At 33.1% G+C, this 27,976-nt stretch overlaps 1 protein-coding gene across 1 annotated transcript in view; it reads right to left on the bottom strand.

The window, feature by feature from the left end:
- The window catches only part of LOC135835476 (uncharacterized), a 159,976-nt gene that overhangs the window by 21,530 nt on the left and 110,470 nt on the right, over positions 1–27,976 (bottom strand). The window contains exon 2 of the mRNA XM_065349741.1: positions 7,114–7,322. Coding sequence (XP_065205813.1) covers positions 7,114–7,322 — 209 coding nt within the window. The remainder of the gene's footprint in view (positions 1–7,113; positions 7,323–27,976) is intronic.

Genomic DNA, 27,976 nt, shown 5'->3' with positions numbered 1-27,976 from the left:
TTTGGATTTTTTTTCAAATATTTCGCATTAGATACGTCTGCTAAAACAAGGAAAAATATTTTTTTTTGAAAGTAAAGAAATATTTTGGAACGCAGTGGTATCAACTTTCTGGTAATTTCTAGCAATTTGAAAAATTATTTTAAAAAAATAGCCAAAAACTCATCCTCAGAATTTTTTTTGATTTTTTTGAAATTGGCAATAGTGACCAAAAATTATGCACCACTGTATTTCCAAATGTTTCCCCAGTTTCAGAAACCATTTTCTTTGATGCATTGGCTTAATTACCTTACTGCGAAAAATGTATTTGGGAAAAAAATTTTCAGCTGCTCAGTAGAACCCTTAATAAATAAGGTCAAGCATTTTGATGGCGATTCTCTTTGTCGACGCAGAACCTTGAATACTATCTTTTGGAACTTGGACATTTACCTAAAAGCAGGTTGGTAGAAGCTGAAGTGAAAAAATCTGATTTTTTTTGGAAATTCTTTCTCTTTGAGGACCCACGTCCTCTCTCACAGTGCACTTTCCGGAGCCCAAATTTTTTTTGATGGACTTTAATACAAAAAAAAAGAAAATTAAGATTTTCACTGAATTTGCAGGTTGAAATCCTCAGATATTTTTTCTCCATGATCCGCCCTTAGTATAGTTAATATGTACATACAAATCATGAGGTACAGTTCTCTAGTAATATTCGCTATACCTAATACGCGTAGGATAGTGTGAATATAGATTCAAAATATCGGATGGATAGTCATCTTCGAGATTCAGGTGGTCTCCAAACATTTTTTTTCGAAGGATGCGATCCACATATTTACTTCCTATTTCGGTGAGCCAGGCTGGTAAACCTACTGGTTCACTTTTTATGTAAGATTAACCCACACATGGGTTCATAAGTGTGCTGTCGTGAACCTATATATAGTTACATTTATTAGATACTTATTGAAAAAGCCACGAGAGCATTGAAAGTGGATGGCCAATTGAATTTTCAGCCACAAAAATCAGTCTTTACGGGAGGATTCAGATCGACTTGAAATTATGAAATTGACCCATACCTGATTTAAAATTTATTACCTATGTACATATGTTGTTAAAAAAAAATCATTTTAGTGAGACTCACACACCATCATACATTTATTAGATACTTATTGAAAAAGCCACAAGAGCATTGAAAGTGGATGGCCGATTGAATTTTCAGCCACCAAAATCAGTCTTTACCGGAGGATTCAGATCGACTTGAAATTATGAAATTTACCCATACCTGATTTAAAATTTATTACCTATGTACATATGTTGTTTAAAAAAATTCATTTTAGTGAGACTCACACACCATCATACATATCATAATGTATCTAGACTATTAACCTCTAATTTTCCGACCACTTTGAAAAATCTTACCCAAAATTTTCGCCTGTAACTCGACCATCTTGCCACTTTCGATACCTACTCAACTTTTTCCCAAACAATTCTCCGGGGAAGTTATCACAATACAGCCGTTTTGTATTGAGAAAACATCGACGAAAATCAGCCAACATCGCGCGTTTTATATAAAGAGAATAATTTTTTTGACAGAAAAAGTAACGTCCCAACAAGAACTTCCTGTTTACTCACGAGTCGGCTCTACTGCAAGGGTGCAGGAGGTGATGCTTCGTCTATTTTCATCTTCCGCCAACAAACTACTCTCTGCTGTGGAAATCTGACTTCAAAAAGAAGATATAAACCGAGCATATGTCTCAACAAATATGAAACTTTTGCTGAAAACAGTAAAATGATCCGGCTCCATGGTTCCGTTTGGTTTTGCAGTACGTTTTGTGTGTACGTTCTGTTCTCTCTTTTTTTTCGCAACTTGTAATTTTCAATAAAACACGACGACGAGCATATGTGTGCGTACTGTACGAGTACGTAGTTCTATGTGCGAGCATATATACGAGGATGCCAACGACGACGACGAACGTTCATCCGTTAAAAGTTATTTAAAACGTAGCGTAGCGTTTAATTTCGTAACGAAATCCAACAACGCAAGTTAGACGTCACATAAAAGGTCTGGAATTCGTCACCGAGTCAGGTCTTAAGGTCTGAAAGTTTGGTATGTGAAGTATATTGCGGTGTACTTCGGCGGTTAAGTTGGTTACACCGCAATGCGTTTACTACTCTTACGTCTATTTACACTTCACAGCTTTTAAAGAAACTTCGGGAATTCTCGATTTGAAATAAATTCTAATGAACGTAAACTTTGATGTTGCGGATGCGTGGAATGGAGAAAAAATTTCGATTAACCTCTAAATACTTACACCTACAGTATACTGGGAAATAGAAGATTACTTACTTACTTATCTCTATTTCGCTTTCGATGATTTTTGATCACCACTCACATCAGATCAAACTTGCCTATACTAGGTCTAATCATAGTTCGTTCGTATGGATTGGTAAGTTCAGTGCATAAATAATAGATAAATTCATTCAAGTATTTAGGTAGTTGTAATGCTACAGAATTTCATATTTTTGATTAGGTATATATGATCATTTTGGAGAGACTGACTTTTTCAACTCAAATACCTATATTTACAGCTTTTGAATCGAATCCGTAGAACAACACTTTTCCAGTAGAGAATAGAATAACAAAAAAACTTGATAAGATAAGCCTTGATCTCGAAAATGGTGTGCCCGCGTCGGCCACCTGCAGTAATAATAGGAATAGGACCGAGAATCTAATCGATGCGTTGATAATTCATTAAATGGATGAAATGGTCCAATCGTCTCCATTTTAGATGAATCAATGGATCTGGAAGGCTGACCAAATAGTCAGAAGAACTGTCTTGAGGGTTGACTGAAACTCATTGGATTTGGGAAAATTTTTTATCGCTGAAATTAGGCAAATTGTTGAATTCATGGTTGAAATTTTTATACTTGAAATGTTCTGAACAAGTTTTTTGAATGAATTTTATAATTCAATTTCTGTACAAAATTTCCGTGTGGGTATTCTAACTGAAGTTGAATGAAACATTTCTTAGTATAATTTCGAAGTATTTTGTATATTATTCGGACCAGGTAAATCGGACATTGCCAGAATTTACCCCCCCCCCTCCTAAAAATCGCCGTAATTTGTCCATTTAGTGATATTTTTCAACTCTAAGAGGAGTAGAATTGTGAGATTGAACAAGCCTGAGTGAGTGAAAACTTGATAACTTACTTTCTATTGGTTTTTCAGAAGCTCGTTTCTTCAGTGGAATGCTGGTGTCAATTATTGTCGAAAAAATGTATCGATGTATCGATCAGCATCGATACTAATCGATACTCCAATTATTCACACTTTTGCCCGTGTTTTTTGACCATGGGCCATGGCCCAGAGAAAAAAATGAAAAATACAGTGACAATTTGACAACAGATTGAATTTTACAAACATTTGAACAGTTTTTGGTATCTAATTTTCATTTTTTATGCCTTTACTCGCATTTTAGAGGAAGTTTAAATTATAATTTGCACAATTTTCTAAAATTTAACGAAATTTTGTACTCGATTCTCGCTCAAAAAGTATCGATAAGTATCAAATAAGTAGGTACAGTCAAGTATCGATACCTACTATCGATATTTTTTGACACCACTATTCAATTGATAATCTAATTGTAAGAGCTACAAACTCGAGTGGAGCTATTCCAGATATGTACGTATTTCAATTTTTAATGCCTATTTATTTTTGATTTTTTGAAAATTCTATAAAAAATTTTGAAGTGAAATTCATTATTTATGTAGGTATGTATTCGAATTCAAATTTTGATAAATTACAAAATACATTATAATATCTGCATCTAGGTACCTAAATAGGCTCATTTTTAAGAACGAATTGACGGACTGGAGGAAAATTTATTTTTTTTCAAAATCTATCTTTGTCAACTCAAGTCCATTTTCTTCATTATTATTAAAAAATAGCAACAGCTGAAGTAGCCGAAGAAAAAAATTGATTTGAAACTCGCAGTACTTAAGTGAAAGTTTTTGAGAAATTGTGATCATTTGATAGAATTTATCAACTGTTTGAAAATTCAGAGACCAATATGGAAGGCTCATACAATTATTCTAGATTATCAACAATGAAGTTCGAAGCGAACAAATTCAGCGTCATTTTTAAGGTTTTTTTTTGAGAACATTGTCAAAACTCAAGAATGAGATTCAGATATTTTACACGAAAATTTATTTATTACACTACGACATGAAAAACTCAGTGTTGAGTTGAAAAAAAAATTAAAAATAGGATTAAAATCTCCTCTGTATGAAAGTTCTATATGTTGGATATGTTTATCGCTCAAGTTGACTCAATGCCTAGAATTCCAAATGTGTAAAAGTAGAAGTCCGACAATATATCAGATAGTCACTTTTGAAAGTTTTACATGATTTTATCAATCGATCAATTTTCACTCCAAATTTTCAAGAAAAGAGCATAAAATCAAAATATCAGAAATTATTGTTAATTTTTCCAAAGTTTTAAAAAGTCTTATGAAATGTCAAGAATTGTTGAAATTTTTCACCCTTTTAAACGTTTTACATGATTTCAGCAATCGATCAATTTTCACTCCAAGTTTTCAAGAAAAGAGCATAAAATCAAAATATAAGAAATTGTTAATTTTTCCAAAGTTTTAAGAAGTCTTATGAAATGTCAAGAATTTATTGCAATTCAAAAGTTTGACATAGGTACCTACTTAATGTATCAAAATGTTGAAAATTGGTATTTCTTTTTCAAAATTGTTCAAGTTTGATATGTAGAATGTTAAGAATTTATTGCAATTTTTTTCAGGTTCTTAAAAGTGAAACAATTGTCCATGACTTTAAATCAGCGTGACGTGGATCACGGTTTCAAAAATTTTGGACGAACCCCGACTCGAAAAACATATTTGTGAAAAATAACCAATCAGCAAACAGCAAAAAACTTTCTTGCAATCAGCAAACTGATGGTTTGCGTTGGTAAGTATTGGATTGTTCAACGAGGATTTTCGCATAAATTCTGAAAAGGGGATATTGTTCAAAATTGTGATAAGACATTTTTATATTGTGAATATTTTTCAACTCAAATTTGCGACTAAATGATTCAAAGAGTAATTTAAAAAATGTATGGTGCCAGAACTCATTTGTAAACGTATATTAAACAAAAATTAGAAAATAGTAGGTACATATACATATCAGCAAAAAGAGTCGTTTGATGTCCTTGAGTAAATAAAAAAAATTGTTTGCCACTAAATTATTGAATTTTGGGTAGTGAATTGTAATCTGATTAGTCAATGGTCTCCGGTATTCTCTTTTCAGACAATAATAACAGCGATCCAAGCGATTCGCGAATTAATAGTTCAGAAAATGATTTATGACGTCACTTTATTCTTACCAATCACAGAACAGCGAATATTTTGGTCGATTAATCGATTATCAGCAAATATTTGGAGAGCATTACTTACGAATAATCCATGTAGCATCGATTATAATCACTGCACTTCGTTCCCTGCCATTGGTCGGTATTTTGAAAACGGGAAAAATATCCAAGTAGATATCAATTTATTCCTACTATTGTCAAAGTTTGAAAACAGGGAACGAAATTGAATTAATTTCTGGTACCTATTTTGATTTTGAAAAATTCATCTGGATTTTGTGAACTCGAAAAAAAAAATGGGCAATAACTGACATTTTGAGTGATATTCAAGTAAACATGCTAGATATATATGTACTTAGTCTAAATTCTGAAAAATTGGTGAAGAAATCAATGGATTTTTGTAAAATGATGCTCAACTCTCAGAAATGACTTTTTTGACATTTATTTGTCAGGCTTCTAAAAACTCGGAAAATTCTGTTGGGTTCTTGAAATTATAGCAGACATTCTACCAGACGTTTGAAAACTTTTTCATTCTACAAATAGGTTTGTACGTATACTTAAATTTCAACGGATTATAAGTTTATTCATTTATTTTTATTTATTTAGGTATTTTCAAAAAATTATACTTTTTGGGAGGTGTCTGTAATTATTTTTTTGGGAAATACCTACGTATATCACCATGGAATGATAAAAAACCTTCCACCTTGAAATTTCCTACAATCACTTCTGACCATTTCCTCATAAATACTGTAGAAATTCGTGTTCCCTTGTTAGCCATTGATGCCATCAGTACACTCGAAAAAAAAAAAGAAAACACCCATCCGGAGTACAATCAAGAGCACCCGAAAAAAGAAGAACGCATTCTGAAATCTCACACAACGCATTTAATGGAACACACGTCCGTAGAAACGCGAAACGCGACGAGATGAAGCTTTATATGAGAAAAAAAAGGTGAAAAATGTCACGTCAACTTTTCACTGTACCCACCAAAGAAGCTTTAGCAGGCCGAAATACAATCTGTCATCAAAGACCGCGCGCGAAAAATCGCACCTATCGTTTCCACCGGTCGCAACCACATTAAAAATTACTCGTACGTGATTTTTGTAGTATCTTTAGCACCTTGGCCGGCCTCTGTTTCCAAATTGGTACGCACAGGAAGTGGTATTTTACCACAACAACGTGCACACCGATAACCAATTTTCTACTTGTCGAGTGTGTAAAAATGTTTTCTCAAGAATAATACCCTACCTGCTGCGAGAGAAAAGGTATATAGGTTTAGGTACATCGCCTTGTACTAACTAAATATAACCAGCCGAAAGTACAAGCTTATAAAAAAAGTTACGTTGACATAGGTACAGTACAAATGGCACACCGCTTCCTAGTATTTCAACGCATACAAAGAGAAAAATCGAATTAGAAAGCTCACAAGTACGTGAAGTTTTTAGTAAACAGCAGCTAAATGCGCGCCTTGTACCTGAAAGCTCGCCGCTTTTCTGAATTGATTTAGTAAACCGAGTTGCCAAATGAAGTATGTAGAATAGTTACGCGAGAAATTTCGCGAAACCGCCAAGGTTCTACGAGTACGTAAAGAAAGCTTATTATTTGCAAGAAAATTGATGAGAGCTAATTCGAAATAGAACGCACGTGCATGTAGGTATGTGTACTGTGCACGAGTATAATATGTGTACCTATTGAAACGAAAGAGCTTTTAAGGATGCTACCGAAATTACCATATTCTATTGAAAAATCATCGTGTATAGGGTACTTACATCTAAATTTACTCCGTTCAATGGAAACGTTAGAATTTGCGGGTTATTAGCTGGCATGTATCGAAAAAATTCGAATTCGTCTTTGTACCATTTTACAGAATATAATTTTCCGTTTGCTAAATCGAAGTTACAGGATAACACAGCCGGTTGATGGAGATCCATATGTCTTGGTATGTGAACGTCAGTCAGTCTCAAGCTTTCGGTTTCAGCTGTGAACAGAATAAAAATACGAATGCTTTCATCAATAAAAATATACCTACTACCTACTGAGGTCTTTATTGTACACTTCCTCATTCAAAGAGTATGAAACTTTGTATTTGCGCCTCGCGTACTTACATTACCCATTTAGCATTGTTAGTTTTTGAGATTAATTTAATTTTAAAATTTTGTTACCGAAATCCAAAATTTGGATTCAAAATAGCTGAAGAACTAAGAACCCTAGAGGGTAACTTAATGTAAGTGAGAGAAATGTTCGAAAATTTAATACTCTCTAAAAAGAGACATTACCCACCTTTAAGGGTGAGTTCCTGCGGGGTAACGTTGACAAAACACTACCTCGATGTCGCCTCTATGTTAGCTACCTCCTCTCACCGCACATGTTTACCACCACCAAACAACCCATGCATCTGATTCAAGCGCTGAATAGACCCATTTCAACTCGAAATTTGAGCACTTCCTCAACTTCAAAATTTGTTGGTCTGATAATTTTTTTCATATTGTAGAGACGTTAAGGTTTCGATTTGAAAAAAATAGCTCTCTAGGTGCCATAGGACGGGCTAAATAATTTTTTTTATTTTTCACGTATTTTTTCGTCTATTTTTCGGGTATTTTTGAACTAAACAGTAAATTTGACGCAGATGATTAATTTTGATCTGATAACAGGTTACACCATTTCAAAGAGCATTAAATTTTGAACATTTCCCTCGTTTACATTACCCATCTAGCGTTTTTAGTTTTTGAGATAATTTAATTCAAAATTGTGTAACTGAAATTCAAAATTTGAATTCAAAATAGCTCAAAAACTAAGCATCCTAGAGGGGTAGTGTGAGTGGGGGAAATGTTAAACATTTAATGCTCTTCAAAATGAGACATTAACCACCTTCATCGTTTTTTTCGTTTTCAATATACTGGAGAATAATCAAAAAAACGGCAAAAACAGCCCATTCCAACTCGAAATTTGGGCCCTTCAACTTCAAAATTTGTTGGTCTGATAATTTTTTTCATGTTGTAGAGACGTTAAGGTTTCGATTTAAAGAAAAATTAGCTTTCTAGGTGCCATAGAACGGGCTAAATATTTTTTTTGATTTTTCACGTAGGTATTTTTCGGAGACTTTTTGGGAAGGCGCTTTATAATATAGAGAGATGTGGAAAGAAAATCAATTCATTGGGGTTATTGAGTTAAATTTTGAGAGAATAAAATGAGTTAAATGACGATTTAAAATGTCGATATGATGGAATCAGTACAATAAAGTAATTTAAGTTGTATTTTTTGGTAACTTCCCTAAATGATCATTCCATGTGAAATCATGGAGCCTTTTGCACTTCGAGCCGGCAATTTCAATATATTTTGCATGTATGTAGATGGGCCTCGATGGGAGATGAATGGCACAAACGGTAGTTCTCAGTGCATTTGCGGGGGAGATAAGAGTTCTCAAAGTTTTGCAGGAAATGCGGATATCATAAAGATTGTAGCGGGGTTAGCTTTGAAATTACAAATGGTACACTTGTGGAACTTTTACCAGTTTGTGGGTTCATATTAGAAGAGCTTTTTGGAAATCAGTAACCCCCTTTTTTTAGCGTTAAAAAGTAGCTAAAAAAAAGTTAGAAAATGATATATTTATTTAAAATCACACCAAGTGCACTTTTTTTATGCTGATTTTACAAATAAAAAAGTTAACGTGGCATTTTTTCATATCACCGATTTTTCTTGGAAGGTCAAAACTGCGCATATTGACTTATTTTATCAATTTTTTTTCTGCATTCAAAGAAAATGTCAAAGTTTCTGACTAAAAAAAAAAAAAAAAAACAAAAGTGGAAGAGTGCTTTATTTAAAAATTGTATTTTCTCCCAATGTTTGGGACTTCTAAAATCGAGAAAACGAAAAAAAAAACGTCACCTTAATTTTTTGATATGTTACCTAATCAGTATAAAAAGTTGTTTTTGGAGTAGTTTTTTCAAAATTTTGGAGCATTAACACGATGGAAAAATATAATTTTTCAACTTTTTCATCAATTTTTGGTGCTTGAAAACCCAGCAACACTGCTTATTCAGAAAAAGTGAAGGAGTGGTGAAACACCAAAGAATTTGAGATGAGCAGGATTGCCCTCACTGCTTAGGTGGTAATTCACGTAATTTCCCCTTACGAGACGCTTCTGTATATTATGTTTCTATAGCAGAGTCTGCGCTTTTCTCCATATACTGGAAGTAGGGTAACGTGATAAACTCTTTTTAAACTTATAGTGCGCTCATAGGATCCCAAAATATCTGGAGGGATCCCCCTCAATATCGTATGAAAATATGAGAAGATCATTCTCTCCCACCAAATGGTTCTATTTTTGATGAACAATCTTTTAAGCACGAGCTTCACTTGGTCTTGTAACTCCGCAGTAACTTGTTCCTCATCAAAACGATGATGTGTTAGCTTTTTCGATACAATAGACGTATGTATAAGCGCAAAAAGAGTTCTCCCCTTTTTGTCCTTCATTTCATGTTTTACCCACTTTTAGCGTGGTTAATTAGTGTTTTTCTAAACATTCTGATTATGTTTATTAAATTCAGTTCTTTTGAATACACCTTGATCATTCCAGACATCGAGGGTATTTCTCATCTATACATTGAGCTTCTAGTTAGATGTTCCTACCAACGAAGCACCTAGCTTTAGTGTGTGCATCAGAATTAAGAAGTAGGAAAAATGTATAGTGTCCAAGTAAGTATAAGATAATTAATTATAAATAAATCATAATTAATTGGGATGAGTAAAGTAGGTAAAAATACACCTAGCATTGGTGGCTGTATAGACGATACTTATTTTATCTCAGACAAAAGACATAATTTCACCATGCTCTTAGTTAGATTTTTAAACGCAGCTAATAATTACTCAAGGTAAAACTTAGTAATTATTAGTGAATTAAACTTTACGCTATGTGAGCTTTAGCTCGCATGGCATTATAAAATAATAGTCTTAATTTACCCTTTATTATTTTGTATGTATCTCTTTCGGTATATCATTAATAAAACCACATCGAATGGTATGAATAATATGTGTTTTTATTTGGTGAAGAACTAAAAATATGCTTATAGTGAGTTGAAAATATCTGAAGTCTCCTATCTGAGCTAGTCAGGGACAAGAGGAAAATATTCACTGCCTAGGGAATATTTCTTAACCAAGTCCACAGGATAATCATGCCTATATCCACTATACCTCCGGATAATTCCCTCTCCTACTATAACAAATTGAATAAAAACTTATTGACCTCGAATTTCATTGTAATTGAACATGTCACACCACATTTTCATGACTTTTTGAAAAAAAAATTTGAAAGTTTGACTGGCCACAAGAAAGGACAGAAAATACATTGAGAAGTCATTAAAAAAAAAATTAACTTACTCCACGTATCATTAGAAATTTTTGTTTGATTGAACATATCGATGACGAATTTGTATAAAAACCTCGTAAGTCCAGATTTTTTCGAAAATGCTTTTTTTGTGGTTTCTTTAGTAAAAAAACAACGAGGAATCCGAATTTAAAAACCTCGTAAGTCTAAAACGCATCCTAGCGCTCTAATTGGCGAAAATCCAACATTAAAAAACACGTAAGTCTGACTTACAAGTTAAGTATGTACATGAATTTCATCAATTGTAAATTTGAAAACCTCGTAAGTCCTTGTTAAAAAAAACCACGTAAGTCATACGTAAGTACGATAAAAATCTCGTATGTCGTCTCTAGAAACCTCGTATGTCCTTCCAAAGCGCTTTAATCAACTAATATGTTATCAACCTATAAAATATCATCAGGCCATACCATTAAGATCCCTAAAACATAATAATGCAATCTAAAACTGCAAATAACAAAATATGCATGTTTTAAACGTTTTTTTGTTCTCCTGAAAAACCTAAGATTTTGGACTTACGTGGTATTTTATACCAAGCCATGGATATGTACATCTACATATATATAAGAGTATGAAAATGGTAAGGGTTTGAAGAATTTGGGTCGAAGGAAAAAAGAAATTGAATCAGCACCTTTGAGCAAGTGAAACATTTCCAACTTTTATCAAACTTGAGCGTTTTTGGGCCCTTCGCAGTACAAACATTTTATTTTGAAAATTGGTTTGCTTAAAAGAGGGTGAAAAATAGTCTTCATCATAAATTTTCAAAGTTTGAAATAGTAGTTTTCAGTTTTCATACTGATCTTGAAAAGTTCTACTTTCACCTGGAAAGTTTAGCTGTGAGCTTTTTAGAGTCTTATCACTGAATACGAATTTCTCATCTATTTTCTTTGAAACCCCGCAAACAGATTTACATATATGTACTCCAGTTCAATCAACCTTGTCCTTGAGATGTAAACCTTTATAGGTAGTTTGGCCATTTTGCAAGAAAATGACGGGGAAATACTATAAAAGTGGCTGTTCAATAAGTTGCATACTCGATTCGCCGTAAATAATAGGCCACATTCTGTATTTACGGCAAACTGAGTATGCAATTTTATTAACACCATCGGGTTGTCCTCGAACTGATTATGTAAACTGGAAATTAATTAAGGGTTCTTTGATTTCGATCAGTTCGTTTTTTTAAATTATTGTTCTTTTCGATGATGGTCTTCTGCTTAATTGCGTTCTCGCCCAATAGTGAATGGAAAGGGAGAAAGGGATCTCGTAATTTTCAAACATTTTGTAGTTCCTTGCTAAAGTACCAATACTTTGAAGGCTCATATCTTGAAACTGGTTGCACTTGAAGCAAATCTGTTTGCGTGGTTTCAAAGGGAATTATGGTAGATCTGAAATTCGTACCTCGATAAGTCATTAAAATTTGAAGACCAGAAATTTGAATTTTCAGCGTAAAAGCTCCACTTTTCTTGATAAGCATAAAAGTTTCAAGTCACAAGGACCATTCAAAATATGAAAAATGACAGCGAATATGCTTCTTAATCTTCTACAGGTAGTAACGAATTAATTTTCGAAATGGCATCTGAACTCAACATCCCTTGCGAGTAAAACCCCCCTCATCATTTCGATCGAAAAGTCAAAAAAAAAAATAAAAAGATTGGGCACATGCATTACAAACATTAGTTAGGTACTTATTTGAAGTGTCTGAGTTTTAACTTTTCAAGATCTGCATGAAAACTGAAAACTACTATTTTTCACCCTCTTTTTTGAGCAAACCAATTTTCAAAACAGAATTTTAGCACTGCGAAGGCCCCAAAAACGCTCAAGTTTGATAAAAGTTAAAAAAGTTTTGTTTTTTCAATTCGACCTCTCTAAAACTCTCTTTCGGTGCCCTCGAACATGATCAAAATATCAAAATTATGAAATTGACTTCCTAGTAACATATCGATTGTTGAGTTTTCGAGGGTGCTATAACTGCTATATCTATCTATGTTTGGGTACAGCCGCTCCAATTGCTGCTTCAGCCTCCTAAATTTGTAAAAAAAATTCCAAAACATTATGAAAATATGATGTGACAAGTTGATGTCCACCAATTTAAGGCCACTGGCGAAAATTGAAACTTTGAACGTTGGAGGAAACAAACGTAAAACTAACGAATAAACAAAAAGTGTAAACACTCTTGTAATCAGTAAATAGGCCCTTTTCCACCCATTTCTTTGATTGTCGTGCACGTGTAGAAATTCTCACAAATCATAAATTTTTGGGACCAATCACCTACTCAATATTTCGTCTCCTGCAGTCGACTTCTCTCTCGAATAAATGTTCACTATTCTCGAGTCAATTTGGATCCTCCAGCAAAGGTTCACTTTCTCCGATAATTTTAAATCGCTTCAGAAGGCGTTTGTAATCTACTTCAGTTTCTGAAAATTTAATCATGACATCAAGTTTGACATTTAAAATTAATTTGGACAGGTGAATGACAAACTCGAGTATAGACTGTGTATTTTTTTACAAATTGAAAATCTCATTGTCAGATTATTAAAAAATTACAAAATTGTTAATTTTTGCTAAAAATTGCTCAAAATTTCTACTTACTTCCATCCTCAGCCACTCTCTACGTACCCACGTACTTGTCAGAAATTTGGAGTAATGTGTCACAAAAATCGACGATCTTGGGATTTTTTTTAAATTTGAGATTTCCAACTTGTAAAAAAATACACTTTCGACTTGTCACCGCGGATTTGCAATTCGCCTGTTCTATATTAGGTAGGTAGTACATTTGAAATATCCAACTTATGACAAAGATTTAATTTTCAGCTGGCGAAGTTGATTGAAACACGTTTTGGAACAATTTGAATTTTTTTCGGAAAAGTTTTACTTCTACTAGAGGCTCCAGATCAGCTCGAAAATGATGTCCATCGATTCGAAAGGTCGATTTTGATATTTACACCAATTTTCAGTTTTCTTTTTGTATAAAATTAATTTGCTGTTGCAATGTCTCCGCCATTTTCAAAAATTTGCCAAAAATCGAAAAAGTCAACTCTGATAGCTCAAAATTTAGTTCTGAGATGTGAGTGACATGATCTTTCAATAAGCCAAATTTTCATTCAATTGGATTCGACGGGTTGAAATGGTTCGCTAGTGAAGCTAAAAATTTCAACTTAGATGAATTTCAGATCATTGCGATGTATCTGAAAAAATTGAGAAAAACAGTCGAATTCTCTACGCACCTGAAAGTACACTCAACCCAACAGAATTCTCTCGATTTGAAAACAAAGTTCGATGTTGTTTATGGAGAACTATCGTTTGAAAAGTGGAGACTATTAATTAATTCTGGACTAGGAAGTTACGAAAGTTTTTGACGCGAACGTTGAACCACTTGTTAGGATTTTTAGCGACGTCTTTCGTCGCCTAGCCACCGTTCTTCGTGGTTTGCATACTTCTTCACTCTCGCTATATGACGTCGACGTTTTATGTAAGTATATACGATCTCATCGCGCATTCATGATTACGTAGTTGGACGTGCAAAAAACCCATCACGAAGAATTCCATCTTCGTCGAATGTTTTAGAGTATCGAAATCTAAAACGTGGGTAATTTTATACGAGACTAAATATACAGCGCAGCAGACTTGAGAGATGCTGTATAGAAAGGTGAAGAGCGAGGGTTACTTTCGACGAATAATCCTCGCGATAACGGCGCAATCGAAAAGTAATAAATTCTTTTATACGGTGCAAATCTCGCGAAAAATGTTCTTCACGCGAAGGTGTTATAGCGCGTTGAAATGTACCATGATGACGTACTTTAGGTGATGCATGAAAAATAAAAAAATAAATAAAAAAAAAACCGACGACGACGAAAAAAAAGAGCGTAATTTTTACTGCTTTTGACTTTTTCTCTCGCATGTGCACATGCGACGATGAAGTTGGCACGTATCGAAAATACAAACGCTGTTCACGGTTCCGCTATGGGAGGAAAAAAATCCGCAAAATATTTTTAAACTACTTCAACTTCTCTAAAATGTGATAGATAATATGCGCGACGGGTATGAGACGAGTAAACTTACGGTCGTTTGCAAATTTCGGCTCGTAATTTATTACGCTCTGATGCCTGACTAAACAGGATTATGGACGCGAGTTATAAGGGTTGATATTTTACCCGGTAAATGAGACTCATGAAGATAGCGAGGACGAAAAAGTTAAAATTTACGACTACTCCTGACACCTCCCTTCATTCGGTCTTTAGTAGCTTTTCATTTCGTCACTACTCCGCTCCCGTCTGCCCGCCTCTCGTCGTTTTTCGTTGCTCTGTTATATATAAATATTTTTTTTCTCATTCGCTCGCCCCAACCGCGTACATTTTTTTGCAAACATTTTTGTAACCTTGCATATGCGCCCGACGTAAATAAAAATTTGTTGTTTGCCCGTTTCGCGAGCTGGAACCAAACGAAACGTAACGAAAAAAATAGCGGAATTTATGGATGTCACAAGGCACACGTATAATTTTTAACGTGGAACGGAATCGCGAATGGATATGTTTGTGGTGAAGGATCCCATTGATAGAATAGTTTTGAAATTTGCCATATTTTTGTGCTTCTCGAGGGGGTTCAAAATTGTAACCGAACGCTAAACAGCTCCAAATTTACGAGATACAGGTTTCGGGTTTTGTGGTATGTTATCTCGTTCATTCCTCGTTTCATTTCATATCACATCATATCACTTTAAATCTAAAGGAAAGGGAATACTTATACTGGATCCCAGCATCTTACGTAGAAGAACGCTTTGACGAATTTTCGCCCTTGATTTAGGTAATAAACTGTTGCAGTAGTGGAAAGCAAATACCTATTATATTATCACCCATCTCTCTTTCTACTCTTTTTCACCCGAAATTAGTGTCGATTTCTTACAAATTTTTGAAAAATTAAAAATTACTTACTACTTACTTACTAAAAAAAAAAAATCATCTTGGTTGTTTCTATTCGCCTGTGTCTTCGCAACTCGTACTGAAAATTAATTATTGTTCGCAAGATGGGTAGATGTCTAATTTTCTCAAAATACAAATATGTGAAAATAAGTTTCAGGTGGGCTAAAATTTGTTCCAAGTCTAATTTCTGGATCCTATTTTATTTTAATCGAAAAACGTGTTTCAAATTTTACCAATTGCAGATCAAGCACGCGAGTTTTTTTTTGATAGCTGTGAAAATCTGGAATGAAAAACTTTCAATTTTTTTATCGCAGAAAATCAATTCACTTTGGAAAAACTGAGAGTTCTACAAAAAAATTAAGAGGAATAAAATTGTGGCGAGTGAAATTTTCCACCGGTAGGTAGAGCAAGATTAATTCATGTTTGAGATGTTTCGAGTTTGAGTCAAAAGCTGAACCTGAAATTGTGTGTTTGTAATGCAAGGTTTGAGATTTTTACCCATCAATTTTTTTCACCGCTTCGAAGATCAGTTTCTGAGAGCGGAAATTGGAGAGCTGGGGTTCATTGCGTGATTTTTCTGTACCACTCGATGATGTCATGCGGACCATCACATATTTCGAGTGTGATTCAAATATTTTCTTCGTGCCGTTTACAAAGTGAAAATAAAATATTAAAAAAATATATAGGTATAATATCAAGTATGTCGAGGTGTATCGTGGTAAAAAATGTTGGAAGATTTTGATATAAAATTCAGAGAAGACCTTCATTTTGAGATGAAAACTCTCAGAGCCAATTTCAGCTCTGGAGGTGTGTCTGTAGGTATAAGGAGTGGGGTCATGTTAAAAAAATCGTGGGTCCATGATTTCAAAAGATACAAAGATGCCTTTCAGAATTCTACTATACCAACAACATAGATAAGTGGCTGATAATTTGTGAATCGCTTGTTTTAGTGTAATTTCATGTTTTGAAAAGATTTTCTTTCGAAATATTTCTTATTAATTATCCCAATTCCTAAAACATCAAAAGTTAGCACTGCTGGTACAAGGGAAATGTTTTGGAAAACAGTGGTGGCAATTTTTTGACCACTAATGTCAATTTTGAAAAATTCAAAAAAACAATCAAACTCATAAATTTTCTTAGATTTTTTGAAATTGAAGATAATGGCCAACAAGTTGGCACCATTGCATTTTAAAATACGTACATATTTCGCCAATTTCAGCAGAGATGAAGCGAGTTTTTCAGAATTGAGACTCGGAGACTTCAGACGCAAGTACAGCCCACTTTGGGGCTTTCAACAATTTTTTGAAAATTTCGGTAATCACCCCAAAAAAATGTTATAGTCTTTTTATGCATTTTCTGGTTTCCCCAAAAAATTTCATAGTTTTTTTATGCATTTTCTGTTTTTTCTTTTCAAGTTGAAAAAGTCGATTTGGTGACGAATTGGGTTATTTGAATGTGCCTTTGTTTCCCTCATACCCTCTCTGACGGGCTCGAAATTATCACATATCTACTGAATTTTCTTCAAAAGTTGAGAGAAAGTGCGTTTTTTGTGAAAGAAAAAACAACATTGTTACTTTAATGCTTTTGATTGAACTTTGAAAAAAATCAACTGATTTTTTACCAAAATGAAGTCATGTTTTGACTTTTTGAGGAATAAACTTCTCATTGGACAGGGATAAAGTTTCTTCAATGATAAGGAAATAGGGTGGACGAGAAGAGCTGTGCCACCAGAAATTGTGAAATTTTTTCTCCAACAAACATTATAGAGCGGGAAAATAACGTAAAAAAGCAGGGGCAAAAAGGAAAAAATTGGCACATCAATTTTTTCTTCAGGAATGTGTTCGGATGGACCCTCTGAACCACCAAAAAAAAACCGACTCTCCTACCCCTGGAGGAAAATGTTTTAGGGGGCTGAAACCGGTTCCGATCCACGTTTTTTGCGTTTTATTCCGTAAATATTAGGTTTTTGAGAAAAACTACCATGATAAAAAATGTTCCCCTTCAAATTCTCGACAATTTGATACTACGCTCGATACCCATTGCTCAAGGGGGGTGTCCAAAAAAAGGGGTGGAAAAAGTAGGTGTTTTTAAAAAGGTCAGTTCAATAAATTAATCAAAATTACCACTTAAAATCATTCGTTTTCGCTCAAATTTTTTTTACAAAGTCTACTCACCCAACTACTAATCGAACTACCATTGGTTTGTCTTTAACCCTCCTCGGGGGTTCGTGAGGGTTACTTGCTTTTTCATGAAACACACTACTGAATCATATATTTGAAAAACAAATCTGGACGTGCGATATATCGAATAGTATGTTTTCGAGGTCGCTGAATACGAATATGAACTTATTTTCTGGGTTCAACTCCTCAAAGCCCCTCTGTGCCCCAAAATGGGGGTCAAAATTTTGAAAAGTGGTGAAAAGTCGAGTGATATATCGAATGGTACGTTTTCGAGGTCGCCGAGTGCGAATATGAACTTATTTTTTGGGTCCCACCCCCCAATGTCTCTCAGTGCCCCAAAATGAGGGCGAAAATTTTGAAAAATCGTGAAAAGTCGAGTGATATATCGAATTGTATGTTTTCAAAGTCGCTGAGCACGAATATAGCCTTATTTTTTGGGCCCAACCCCGCACAGCTCCCAACTGCCTCAAAAAAGGCCAAAATTTTGAAAAAAGTGAAAAGTCGAGTGACATATTGAATGGTATGTTTTCGAAATCGCTGAGTACGAATATGAACTTATTTTTTGCATACAGCACCTCAAAGCCCCTCTGTGCCCCAAAATGAGGGTCAAAATTTTGAAAAGGTCGGCTTTTTTTGGTGGTTCAGAGGGTCCATCCGAACACATTCCTGAAGAAAAAATTAATGTGCCAATTTTTTCCTTTTTAAAACCGCTATTTGCCCGCTCTATTATAGGTACCTAATAAAGATGCATGAAAGAGGAATTCAAAGAATTCCCAACCTCAAGGATTATACCCTGAATTGAGGGATTTTTCAACACTGGGCAATTCTGGGATTTTTGTCAGAGATTTCAATTTTTGGGATTTTTGGACATTTTAAAGGATAATGTATTTTATTGAAATTTTTATACAAAATTTTTAATCAAAAAAGGTGTATTAAAAAAAAATCATCTTCATTTGTTGCGGAATTTTTGAATTATTATTCAAACCAAATAAAACGATGGCCAGATATTTTTACCTCTCACGTATTTTAGGGAAATATTTATAGACGTTAACTTAGTTTGGTTAAAGTGATAAATTTTGAAGCAATTTTTCCAGGCATATTTGGATTTTTGAAAACAATTTTATTGATAAATTAGGAGATCTGGCCATATGGCCAGATATTTTTACCTCTCACGTATTTTAGGGAAATATTCATAGACGTTAACTTAGTTTGGTTAAAGTGATAAATTTTGAAGCAATTTTTCCAGGCATAAGTATTTGGATTTTTGAAAACAATTTTATTGATAAATTAGGAGATTGAATTCCAAAGTACCTACGAATTTATCATTTTAAAAATATGACATTTTTACTTGTTAACGAGAAAAATTGAATCAAAATTCACTTATAAGCCAAGTGAACTCTAAGTGATGTCTATGAATAGCTTACTGTCTTAAGGCTTTTTGATGCGTAAAAAAATTGGAGATTTTTTGTAAAAGCTGGGATTTTTTTTCTCCAAAACTGAAGATTTTTTGGAAATTTGGGTTGGCAACACTGTATCTTCAAATTTTCTAGAAAAAATGTTGAAATGATGGATTGTAGTCTTTCCTGATCAACAAGTAGAAAGTTTGTCGCAACTTATTTTGTAGTTTGTAGGAATTCAAAAGTTCTACTATAGGTTTAGGTACCTACATCTACAAAATACCTACGTCATCTTTATACGTTCTGAAAAATCAAAATAGAAGGAGCTACAAGGGCTGAAAATGTTGAAAATTCTGTAGATGGTTCAATTTCAGTCTTTTACAAAATTTATACACCGAATAATTATGATGAGTTTCAAATTTATAAATGAATTTAATAATTGTTCGAAAGATCGTAAAAGTTGGTGAAGTTAAGTAAATATTGAAATCGTTCCAAATTTGAGTAAAAAATGTTGAAAATCACAATAAAGTAATAAAAAGTGTCGAAAGTGGAAATAAGTACGATTAATGTCCTTAAAAGTGTTTCTAGAGTTGCTGAAAACAGTACTTCAAATTACTTACTTGAAATTTCAATTTAAAAAAAAACAGTTCACAAGTCCGTTTATCTCAATCACGTGGTTGTGAATCTTTGTATCCATAGTGATTAAGGAATTGTTTCATTTCTAATTTTTACTCTTTTCAAAAACCGTCAACGATGAAGGAAGCTTTATGGAACGTTTTTCCAACCCAAGTAGGTACTTGGTACTATTATCGATCATAAATACACCTATCCAAACCCACGTATTTTATATTAGGGTGCTTAGTGATGTGTCAAAATAGTACCTAATTCGTGTGAGTACTAGAGGAAACGCGATATGTAATCACCATAATTATGGAAAATACATAAAAGTCGAATAAATTAAAACCGCCATTGAAAGCTAAGTACGAGTAGAAACAACTGCCTTGTAATAATCTCGCAGGAAGCATGTTTCATTTAACGCGTGATATGGTAAAAAAAAATCGAGGTAAGGTGGAAAAAAAAGCCTTATTATGTACTAAGAAAAGCCTTAACGGAACCGTATACCTAACCAATAAAACGAACCTAGCTATTTGAAAAAATATGAAATTATGGGGTGCTTTTAATACGAAATATTTTTCTTATACAAAAATTGCCAGCTTATTTAAAATGTATTGAATCGTATTTGGGTAAACAGCTTTTCTTTTTTTTTTCCATCTTCAACAATCAATTCTATCGCGACGAAGTGAAAAAAAAGAAGAAAATCGCCATTATTTTCAAAACCTGTACAATATTTACGTTGCACGGGTTATATTTTTTCCTTTTGTATACTGGTAGCAGCACGTTTGAAAAATGTAAATTTACAAGATTATAGCGTTGAAAAAGAAAAAGGTATTTAAAATTAAAAAAAAACTCGATTTTAAAAATTCAATTGCAAAGAAAACCAATCTAATGATAAAGGAAAGCGCTGAAATGAATAAAACCTCTACAACATTAAAAGGATTCAGCGGAATTTATATTTTTTTTCTCAACCTTACGGACGCTTATTTATTAACGAATTGTTTCCCTGCTCTTGTATAGGTAGGTCGACGACAAGACGACGTCGACGCCCGCGCTAATGTTATTCAAATTATATACCATTTTAAGGATTAAACCACTGTTGATTCTGTGTCGAACTCACTTCCTTCCTATACCTTAGCTACTTCATAGTGCATTGTTGAATGCATTTAGGCTATTTTCAAAACTCACACAGACTCAGACTCAGACGACAAAAACGACACGACCGAAACGATGAAAAATTCCGTCCGCCCTGCGAAAATAATAACGAATCCATTTACGAACACGACGACGACGAGCCCGTTTAACCAACGTACTGTGAAAAACTGCCTAAACTGTTTTTAATAAATGGCAAAAACTTTTTCATCGCTATCACTCCTGTATTATAAAGCTGTAGGGCATTTAATGAAACATAAATTAATAAATTCTTAATTCCCCCGCTGCTCGACTTTTTTTAGAGCGAGTCGTCTTTGTAAAAATTCGTTTTATGTTTACGCCATTTAAAAACTAAGCTAATGAAAAATTATCGTCTGGTTCGTGATCAGCGTTGGTAAAAATGTTGCTGATGTAATCGATATGCTGCGTAAGATGGATCTGTTTTTTAATTTTTATTCATTCAATTTTTTTGAAATGTTTTTATCGTTTCTTTCGCGGTTCGACTTTTTTTTTTCTATGCGATTCGTTGGTGGAATTTTAATGAAGGAATTATATTGTGCGAAAGTAATTGAAAGCTATTTCAGTTGAAAATATCGAATCGTTTAGTACATATTATAAATGGATGAGGAAATCGAGTTTTTATGGAGGTTTTCAATGAAATGTCTACTCTGATTATTGAGGTTGAGGAAGGTGTAATAGGCTAATTGCGAATGAAAAATTTAATATTACTTGCTGCTCAGGAGTTTTAGTACATAATACGTAATAATAGGCATGCGTACATGTAATTATAATAATAGATACCTACCATAGTTTCATTAGTTTCAAAGATTCCAGATAACTGATCAAATGGGACACCTTGTGTGTGTTTTTTGATCACATTTTAATTTAAAAAAAAACAACAACAACAATTTTCTATGTGTACAGAAATTTTCTGAATTTCATGCGAATATACATATTGTACTTGTACATACAGAGTGACGCAAAAGTTAGTATTCTCAATTTTCACATTTCAAAAAGTTTTAATTTAAAAAAAAAAAAAATCAAAAACTAAGCATCCTAGAAAAAAACTAATGACATTATGATGATTGGAAATTTAATTCTCTATAATTTTTCTCAACTTTATTTTTCTGTAGATTGCTTTGTTTCACCCCCAGATCAATTTTTATGAAATTCAGTTTGCAAATTTTTCAAAAGTTCATTTGAAAAAAATTGATCTGGAGGCAAAACGAAGCATCCTACAGAAAAATGAAGTCTAGAAAAATTATAGAGACTCGAATTTCCAATCGTCGCAATGTCATTAGTTTTTTTCTAGGATGCTTAGTTTTTGATTTTTTTTTACAAAAAACTAGAAAATTTTTGAAATGTGAAAATCTGAATACTTATACTAACTCTTGCATCACTCTGTATAATACTATCCAACTCCAATCGCTTGGATCAGGATATGCATCACCATTCGAGTGAATCTGGAACATCATGATTTCCAATTTCTCTATAGAGTTTTTATAATTCTTCAGAATGCAAAAAATTAATTGAGGGATGAGAATCCAGTTGCCGCATATTCTCAAGCTCTCCAACGAATTTATGCCCATTTTCGTCGATTTCTACGCATTAACCTCGAGTGTTTTTCTACCAGCAATTTTTTATTAACGTGTTGTACTTCATAACTACCATACAGTAAGTGGCTTAAAATTCCTCCGAAGTAGAGATGATATTGCATCTCATCCGTCATCATCATCAGTGATGAGACTTTCGAATATTTGTATTTTTCACAAATAGGGTAGTTATAGGTACTAGGTACGTACCTAAGAAAAATACCCTCGAAGTGTCCACTTGAGCTGGAAATTCAAGAATATATCGATAAGTTGAGATTCGAGTCTTTTGTTTTTTGAAATTTTTTTCCTTATAGAGGGTAAAAAAACACCTTGGGTGCCTGCTTTGCTTGCCTAAAAATGAACTTGAATTTGGGTAAACTTGTTCAACAGGTTGAAAATATGCCACAATTACATCTTCAGGCGCTCAAATTAGTTTCCATGTTTAGCAACCAATTACCTAACCAAAAACAAGTAATGCGAAAACCCTCTTGCAATCAGCGAATAGATGATGGCTTTATGGCTTTTGATGATGTACTTATTTCTTTATCACAGTTTTCAATTTCTCATATGCCTACATATCTTGAATATTTTTTTCTTCTCAATAATTGAGAATAATAAATTTTCCAATTGTAAAATTGAAAAACTGATTTGAATATTTTTAAAAATCAGAAAAGTTGAGATTCCAGTCCTTTGCTCTTTGAAATTTTTTTCCTTATAGAGGGTAAAAAAACACCTTGGGTGCCTGCTTTGCTTGCCTAAAAATGAACTTGAATTTGGGTAAACTTGTTCAACAGGTTGAAAATATGCCACAATTACATCTTCAGGCGCTCAAATTAGTTTCCATGTTTAGCAACCAATTACCTAACCAAAAACAAGTAATGCGAAAACCCTCTTGCAATCAGCGAATAGATGATGGCTTTATGGCTTTTGACTCTTGTACTTCTTCATCACAGTTTTCAATTTCTCATATATGCCTACCACCTATCTTGAATATTTTTTTCTTCTCAATTGAGAATAACAAATTTTCCAATTGTAAAATTGAAAAACTGATTTAAATATTTTTAAAAATCATGCACCATTTCAAGATTTGCAATTTTGTGATTTCTGTTTTCAAAAGAAAATTATTTATGTAATTTGAGGACAAAGATTCGCAAGTTATTCGCCAAATCATCTCAAAATTTAAAAAGTTCAAAGAAATCTGTATTTTAAAAATTGCAAAAACTTTTTGAGATCAGGCATTTTTTAAATTTTTTTTAAATTTTCAGACAATTTGAGTAACAACTTGTGATTACAAAATCAAATTTTCGAAATTTCCACGGTAAAATTTGATTAAGTAAGTTTTTTTTTGACAATTTTACCTCCTGTAATTGTTATTTTAGAATCAAGTATTCAAATTCAAATTCAATTCAAATATTTATTGCAGGTTACAGCTTTCGCTGCATTTACAATGTCATATAAAATATAGGTACTAATACAGATAGGTATCAATAACATGTAGCATACAGGCCATCTTTTCAATGTTACATACATTTATAGAAGGGTTTAAAATGATAAAAATTATTGAAAATGGAATTAAAAAAAGAAAAGAAATACATAAATGAAATAAAATAATGAAAATAAATGAATAAAAAAAAAGCAAAAAGAAAACAAAGAAAACAAGTAAACTTATGTGTTTAGCTGCAGCATTTCTTCAACATCATAGAACGCATATCTCTGTATCTTTCAAATACGCCCTTCCTTCAGAGTGGTTCTATTTTCTTATCAAAATTCTGAACAAAACTCAAAATTGAAAATTGAAATTTGAAATTGTATACTTAAAAAGTAGGAATAAAGACGAATGACTCGATGGAGAACTTCGTTCATTTTGAAGAACAGTTTGGGTCACTGCTCATCTGAGAAGTGAAAAAAAAAAACAACTTCTTGGAACCTCTCTGGCATTCGAGGACCAAAAATTCTAATAAGTTCTATAGGTACCTATCTAAATAGTAGGTACCTACATGGGGCGAAGTAAAAAAAAACCTAGACTTTGACTAGAATTGGTGAGAAGATTTACTTACTTTGAATGGAAGACCGCTAAAAAAATGCGTTCCAGTCCAGGTGATTGTGAAGAGGAGTTGAGTTACTTACTAGTCCTCGAAGTATGGTGATTTTTGAAAAAAAAAACGCGTTTTCTGTCATTTTTGGGTTGTATAACTTGTGCAAGACCTCTATTACTCCTTCTATAAAAAGTTTCGATTTGAGTTTCTGAACCACCCTGAGACCCACTGAATTCAAAATTGAAGGGTCACTTTTAATCCTCTACCAACCACTTGAAGATTGCCGGATCGGAAAGCTGAAATCCACAATTTCTTATCAACTTTATCGATTTTTTTCCTGCATTAAAAATTAATTTTACACAAACTAACGCTAGATTTGTATTCAGAGAATCAAAATTATCTCGATCGCATCTCACCTTTTTATCTTCATTAGTTCATTATGATTAAATTTCCCTTTAAGTTTTTTCCTTAAACTTTTCCCCACCATTTGGACACCAAAATGAGTGAAAAGGTGTAAATGTCGAAAATTTGATGATAATGACGTCGAAAGTAGTGTTAGGTAGGTATTTGAAGTATTTTAACCTGAAATTGATGAGAAGTTATTTTCACGATCCGTCAATTTTCAAGCTGTTGGCAGAGAACTAGTTGAAAGTGGTTTTCAATTTCGAATCCAACGAGTGAAGATGAAGAAAGTTGAAAACTCTAAAATAACTTTTTATGAAGGATGATCGGGGTGGATATCTCAAGAAGTTGCCTCATCAGCTGAATTTTTGTTGATCAAGTTTTGTGTACTTCTTCATGGAATTTTGGGTGTTTGAAATTTTCAAGTGCAAAAAGGCCTTTAATAATGAAATTGGATCTCGAGTTGAATATCCGAAAAATGCATTTTGTACGTAAATTCATCTTACCGACCACTGTTTTCTACCCGTGATAATTCGTACGGAACCAAACTCTTTTGATTTTTTTTCAAAAATGAAGGTCCTCAATTACAATCTCTATGTGATTAAAATTCCCAAATTATCTACTTAATAAATTGAAGTGGTGTTTTCTTTGTCGCTCAATCACTGCAAAACGGCTGGACGGAAAATTTTGAAAAAATACTCAAAATGTTCGGCGTGATGCGTAGATGGTTGTACTGAAATTTTTTTCGCGATTAGAGGCCTTGGAAAGCTGTAATTAAGCTTCAAAGTTTTGATGACGTCACAAAGATGACGTCATCAAGAGCTTTTATTTCGCTTCCGAATATTACCGATTTGCTAAGCATTTTACAAATCACTACAAATCATCGAAATAGTAAACCTTAAAATTTATACCACGGTTGAACATTTCTACTCCTGAAGTACCTCTACCTACTTAATCGAATTGAAATTGTAACTTTTTCAAAATAAAATTTATGCCGAATCTTGCTCTCATTTTGTAATGGCTGGAAAAACGTAGATATTCCAGCAGATGAAAACTTTTCCAAATTCTCAAAAAGGCATTGTCTGGGAAGGGAGATGGGTGGAATCAACCAAAAATTTGCCGATTAACATTACAATAAAAAGCAGATTTTTTGTAGAAATTTTTGATTTTAAAATTGGACTGATTTGTTGTAGAAATTTTGGTTTTAGAAACAAAAGCAACAAGACCCAAATGAAGTGAGAATCGTCAAATAGTAAACTGAGCATAAAATTTATGCCACGGTTGAACATTTCTCCTTCTGAAATACCTAATCTAATTGAATTGTAGATGAAACCTTTTTCAAATTCTCAAAGAAGCATTGTCTGGGAAGAGGGGGGATCAACCGAAAATCTGCAGATTAACATCAGAAAAAAATACCAATCTTGCCGAATAAAAAGTTGAGTTTTTGAATGTGAAATCATTTTGTAAAAAAATTAAATAATCAAACAAATTGGGCCACGCAGCTAGGGCGAATGCTTTTGACAATTTTCATTTTAATAATTGAAAGAACTATGTTTTTTTATGGGAAGAAAATGTTTTTGGCTTCAAAATTTCAAAATTTGACTGATTTTTTGAAGATATTTTAGTTTTAGAAACAAAAGCAAAAAGGCCCAAATGAAGTGACGGCAAAAGCTCTCAAAATTTAGTATTTCGAGAAGTAAAAAAAAAACAATTGAAAGAACGATGTTTTTTTAATGGGAAGAATTCGATGTTTTTGATTTCAAAAATAATTTCAAAATTTGACTGATTTTTTGTAGAAATTTTAAATACCAATTTTGCCGTATAAAAATCTGATTTTAAGAACAATGTTTTTGTTACAGGAAGAATTTGATTTTTTTGGCTTGAAGATTTCAAAATTTAACACGTGATTTATTGTAGAAATTTCAGTTCAAAAAACAAAAGCAAAAAGACCCAAACGATTTTATTTGATTGTGAAAGCATGGCAAAAGCTCTCAAAATTTAGTATTTCGAGAAGTAAAAAAAACACAATTGAAAGAACGATGTTTTTTTAATGGGAAGAATTCGATGTTTTTGATTTCAAAAATAATTTAAAAAATCAAAAAGACCTAACTTTGGGGGGGGGGGGTGATCTACTTAACCAATAACCCTATAGTTTCGTGTCTGTGGGCCTTTGAAGTGCTATTTTCTTTGTAACGCCATCACTGAAAAACGGGAAATCGTGAAAAATTACTCAAAATGTTCGGTGTAATGCGCAAATGGCTGTACTGAAATTTTCTTGAAAAATAACAAACATTTTCAAGAAGACCATTTTTTGAAATTCAAGTTCATCTATGTACTGAAAAAATACGAAAAAATTAACAACTTCGGCAAAAAGTTTTACACCTCAAGGGGTTTTTGGTCAATTTAAACGAGATAGCAGTCCAAGTGATGTACAAAGATGTAGAATCAAGCCCCATTTGTGCCCGAGCAATTTCAAGAGAAATTTTGGTGATTGAGTGCAGAAAGGGTCTAAGTCCCATTTGTTTAGGCAACAATAGCGCAGCGCCAGCGCACGTGAATATTTTTTTTCGAAACTGTGCTAAAAATTGTGTCTTGGGGTTCTCTTTCAATGACCTTAAGCAGGTTTACCAACAATTTTAGATTTCCGAATAAATCAGTTTTTTGTTTTTCCTGAAAACTGCGAAAATGGACTTAGCCCATTTCTGTTCTCACCGATTCAATTTAAGATTCAAAGTTTTGGTCACGAAGACATTATTTGAGCTTTTATTCTGAAGTATTGTAAATATAAAATTGAATATTAACCTTGAATCGAAATGAAATACAGGTACATATAACTTTTTTTAAATTTCAAATAATTGTCCTATGTACAATTAAAAAACTTTCAAAAATATTTATGGATAATTTTACAAAAAAAAAAAAAATTAAAACTGTCAAAAATGATTGAAATGAAATCTTTGTTAAG

The sequence above is a fragment of the Planococcus citri genome, chromosome 2, assembly GCF_950023065.1.
Source record: "Planococcus citri chromosome 2, ihPlaCitr1.1, whole genome shotgun sequence".
NCBI lineage: Eukaryota > Metazoa > Arthropoda > Insecta > Hemiptera > Pseudococcidae > Planococcus > Planococcus citri.
This window is presented reverse-complemented; position numbering and strand designations above follow the sequence as displayed.